Consider the following 5,013-nt stretch of genomic DNA (forward strand, 5'->3'; position numbering starts at 1 on the left):
ATATTTACATTAAGATCAAATATTTGTATTTGATAGAATAAGTAAGCACATTAATTTTAGATTGGGTGCTGTATAAAATTCTAACGTTCGGATTCATCGCGAAAAATTTCAAAACTGTCTTTTCATCGACACAAATTTTAATTTTAATGTCCACGTCAGAAAAACTAATATTTCCGACAATCCAAATTCTTATTGAAACTGTACAAAAATAAAATACATAACCATATTCAATTATCATCTTGACAATCCAGCTGTATCGAGCTGTAACATTATTTTATTAAAACAACAGATTCATTGTCACATTTTAGTTCATTATTTTTAAGATCGAAAAATTAAATTTTCGAATACAATTGTTTTTCGTCTTTGATATTTTTTAAATATAACACTTGCTGTTAACGCATTCTATAGGTGTTATGTTCATGGACATCTGAAAGTTCACCTTTAAATTGAACATCGATGACAAAGTCTAAATCGCGATTATTGCGTTCATTTGGCTTCATTTTAAAGGTACCTACAATTTCTTCCCCTTTTTTAACTGTAAGGTAGTCATCTAAATAAAACACTGTTTGTTTCCAGTGGGTATATGTAGCCTCAGGGGAAGTACTAAAACCTAGACGTTTGTGGCATTTTGTAAATTCAATATTGAAGTATGTAACAAGGGCCTGTACAAAATCGTTTCGCTTTATAATCAGGTTAAACGGAGAGGAGAATTCCAAGTCTTCCTTTCTAACTGTGTACAAATCTACCTCCTTAACCATATAGGAAGTTGAAACAACCTGTTTAGGATCTACTACGTCGACCAGTGGTTCAGTCACGGCAACTTTTCGTATGCAACTCATATCAAATCCATAAACATCATCCCACCAATTAATTTTTTCATCTTTATATTGCCTATCCTCAATCGCTGTTATATATAAAGTACCACGGTCTGGGAACATCATACCATCCGATTTTAACCATTTGTCTCGTGCATGTAAAACTGTGTCCAGCATGGATTCGTAGAAGAGACAATACCTAAAAAAACATATTTAAGTAAAAAATAGCGTCCTCCGATTTTGTGTTAAATTGGGAATGTAAGGATAGAGGTTCTCCAGATAAAGAATGTAAACATATACAAACATATAGATACTGGGGTCCTCATACTCGGTACCCAGCATCTTAAACTGTTTCTTTGGATTTGAGCAATTTTTGGTCATTAGGTGGCATGTACTAAATGCACTATTTTTTTTTTTAGCCTGTTATACTAATTGGTTCTTGATTTGTGTACTGGAAAGTGAAAGGAAGTAGGCGTGGTTTTTCTTCGATTTCGTTTATTTTCGAACTGACATAGGTATAAGGCAAGAATGCCACGTACTAAGTTTTGAAATACGTCGGTCGGGGCCAGAGATATGCGATTTCACCCAAAAGCGGTTGTTGTAGCTTTTAGGAGATATGTACATTAAATTTATTAGAGGGCGCGGCCACTCCCATTTTTCCAAAATTTTTTGCTCACAGGTGATCGCTGTGCCAAATTACAATTTTATATCACAATTTAGTTCTGTTATGGCATTTTTTATTGATGTTTTCGGTTAATCGAGTTTTGTAGGAGCGGTAGTGGTCCGATTACACCCATCTACCAACTCGTATTTTTTTGTTTTTTTGTACTGAACAATCCACATACCAAGTTTCATCAAGATATCTAAATTTTCACTGAAGTTGCAGTTTTGTACAGACGACAGAGAGACCGTCACCGGCATTTAAATTTGTGCCGTCATCCTCACCTATATTTATATCGCTTAGTTTTAAGGTTGTTAGTTTAACAGGTTGCAAGAGTATAAAAACATGTACTTTAAATAGTTGAATTTTGGAACTTTAAATGCAAAAATCTCACTAACCATAAGTCGACTGCAACTATATATGTATATATTCTTGACCTGGAAAACTTACTCTATCGGAACATATTTTAACCCGAAATAGTTACATAAACAACTTACCCCATCCATTCAGATATAATTATGTCCACCTTTTCTATACCAGGTGGTAATTCAATTTCTTCAATTTTTCCTTTTACCACACTAATCACATCTTGAAGATTGTTGTCTATTACTACTTGTCGAGCATACTCTATGATGTTAGAACAATCTACCGCTATGACTTTCGATGCTCCAGCTTTCGCTGCAAACATAGACAAAATACCGGTTCCACAGCCAACATCAAGAACAACCTTCAAACAAAAAAACATTTAAAAATGTATGATAGAAATGTAAAACTGTGTGCATAATTTACTTTTCCCCGGAATAAATGTTTATTATGGTACATAGCATTCCTATAAGTGATAGTACGCACTTCATCTTTCAGCATTTCTTCATGAATGCCGAAATGAGCATACGAGTCGAAATAGTAATCCCTTGATGTCATCTCCTCCGCTGAAGCTGAATGTGAGACGAAATTTTCTTTAGAATTCTTTAAACTGGTTGCAACATCATTATTAGCTTGATTAGATGTGCTTGAGTACATAATCACGTCATCCGACTAAAAATATTAAATAATAATATAACTTGTGTTTAATAGTTTACAAAACACGTACCATGCCGTCTTTCGTTGTTTACTGAATATGTGTACCAATCTTCTAAAGCTTTTGGTAATAGTACTTATTACTTTTTGCTCAAATTTTCCAAGCTTGTTCCCAGCGTGTACTTCCAATATCGTCAAAAAAACAAAAAAAAGAATGGTATTTTCTCTCACCGCATGTCGGCAAATTTTGCGCAAATGCCAGATAAGTGGAACACTTTAACATGGCGCGAATTTGACACTTCTGCCGCCTGCTACACGTTCAATATTTATTGTGATATACTTATTTTGAATATTGATGACTAGAGGTTGATGTATGAACCTTCAATATTTATCGCGCCAGTATTTATTCCTATTTTATAAGTGGAATCTCTTGCTCTAGCAAAATTATTGCACGGTGCACGTATATCACTGATATCACGAATTGCAGAATTTTCCACTTGGTGCAACGGCACAACACAAACACACGCAGAAAATTATTTGCAATGGCTGTAAAGTATGTCAGACCAAAACGCATGTTTGTTTTCCAGCAATGACACTTAAAAAAATAATTGCAACGCTGTGCCAACTGTCATTTTACATTAAGACATATTTCGCCGTTAAATTGTTGAGAAAGAGCCCGTTGTGATTTACGTGAGTACCTGCCTGCAAAGGCCAAACCTCACGTTGCTTTCTATTTCTAGAAGCACGTAGATCAATACAATGCTTTGATCAGCGCCCCAAAGCATGAATGCACTTAGCATTCATACCTTGTAGAACCAAAGTATGAATGCATTCTGCACTTATACATTGGTTCCAATTGGTTCGGGTGGACAGGGGCACCCAAGCCGCTTTGGTCGGGTACGAGGCCGACCTAAAACCTCTGCCGTACTCTGAGTATTGTTGTGGAAGGTAAGTTTTTAACAGATTTTATAATTTCTATTTAATTATAAAGATTTTTTGGTTAAGAATGAATACGATACGGAATGTGCGCCAATTCACAATAGCCATGTACAATAGTCATTCTCTATAAAGTTTGGTACGCAGCTCTCAATTAATTGCTCAAGAAAAAAATACATTATTTCTCAAGTAATTTTGACAGCTGGTTACGCATTGTGAATGATCTACATTAGAAGAGCAAGAGAGAATAAACAAAGAAAACAAACTTTGTGCGTAATATGTATGTGTGTATGTGTATGGTAACACATATATTTTCATTGAGATTTAAGAAATGTTGTTGATGATTGGTAGGTTTTATACAACATTTCAAAATGGAATATACTTCATAATAATGATTTCAACTAATGACTAGGATGAATTTGACGATTACTTCGAATTTCCTTCAAGAAACAATTGTTGATTTGATGTTTCTTCGCAAAACCAGGTTTGCCATATTCACATTTTACTGAAAAAAAGTATCAAAAATTAGTACTAGATTTCTTGAGAGCTGCGTACTAGCACAAGTAAATTTATCGCAGGAAAGTTTCTTGACCGTTTCTTAAGCGTTTTTTTATATGAAGTTTTTACGTTTCTTTAGAGCTGCGTACTAAGCTTAATTGAACGAATCATCCATTCATATGTCACTAGATCTTGCAATGAGTCCCTCTTTGACCTTAATGCAGTTCGAGCTTTATTTTGCCGTTAAATTGTTGAGGAAGGAAAATTCTAAATAGATTTTGTAATTTCTAAGAAAAGGCAGCAGCCAAATAAGAAATGGAAGAAAAGTGTTGTGCTCTCCATTATAGAGTTTTCAATGGAAGAGGCGGTAATCTAGGTAAGTTTATAAGTTCTTTGTTCAGCCTCTAACTGCTCAATTGTTTAATAAGGTCAACAAGCGCAGGGCTTCAAGATGAAAAGTATAAATTTTGTTTGTATGTATATCCGCTCCCAATGCTCATTTAATTGTCATTCACAATAAACTGACCGAATCAGCTATTTATATATCACTGATTCTGCAATGGGTGCTCTCGTGGCCGTAAGTATTTCGATATAGGATTTTTGGGTTATTGTCATCGTCCAATAGTTCAGAGCAAAATAATCGCCCTATAGTGTTTTTAAAACAAGGATTTTACACAATGGTTTTGTTTTATTACATTAAAATTTTAATTAAGTATCTCACTTTCTATTTTTTCTAAAAATTTTGTGGTCGTTTCACCAATGTTTACATAACTAGATAAAGCTTCAATGTATATCGTATGATTTATAATCCTATACACGAATTTCAAAGCATTTACATATCTATCATTTATATTATTCATTTCGAGCAAATCGATAATTTCGATAATAGGGCGATTCTCTTGCTCTTGCAAGATTACAGATTGCAAAAATCCTATACCGAAATATATAAGAGCACGAGGGAACCCATTGCAGAGTTTAGTGATATATGAACGGCTGATTCTATCAAATTATTGTAAATGACTATTGTGAATTGGCGCAACTTCTGCATTCATTCTTAACTAAAAAACTGTAAGAAATCTTTATAAT

At 34.1% G+C, this 5,013-nt stretch overlaps 1 protein-coding gene across 1 annotated transcript; it reads right to left on the bottom strand.

Annotated features, from left to right (window-relative positions):
- Positions 1-226: 226 nt before the first annotated feature.
- On the bottom strand, positions 227-2,790 carry LOC120780262 (protein arginine N-methyltransferase 1). Its single transcript, XM_040112520.1, has 4 exons — positions 2,567-2,790; positions 2,266-2,511; positions 1,974-2,203; positions 227-1,014 (listed from the first exon to the last, which is right to left on the bottom strand). The coding sequence occupies exons 1-4, from the start codon at positions 2,567-2,569 to the stop codon at positions 393-395; spliced, it is 1,101 nt and encodes a 366-aa protein (XP_039968454.1). The 5' UTR covers positions 2,570-2,790; the 3' UTR covers positions 227-392.
- Between the last annotated feature and the right edge of the window lie 2,223 nt (positions 2,791-5,013).

The sequence above is a fragment of the Bactrocera tryoni genome, unplaced genomic scaffold (genome assembly GCF_016617805.1).
Source record: "Bactrocera tryoni isolate S06 unplaced genomic scaffold, CSIRO_BtryS06_freeze2 scaffold_25, whole genome shotgun sequence".
Taxonomy (NCBI): domain Eukaryota; kingdom Metazoa; phylum Arthropoda; class Insecta; order Diptera; family Tephritidae; genus Bactrocera; species Bactrocera tryoni.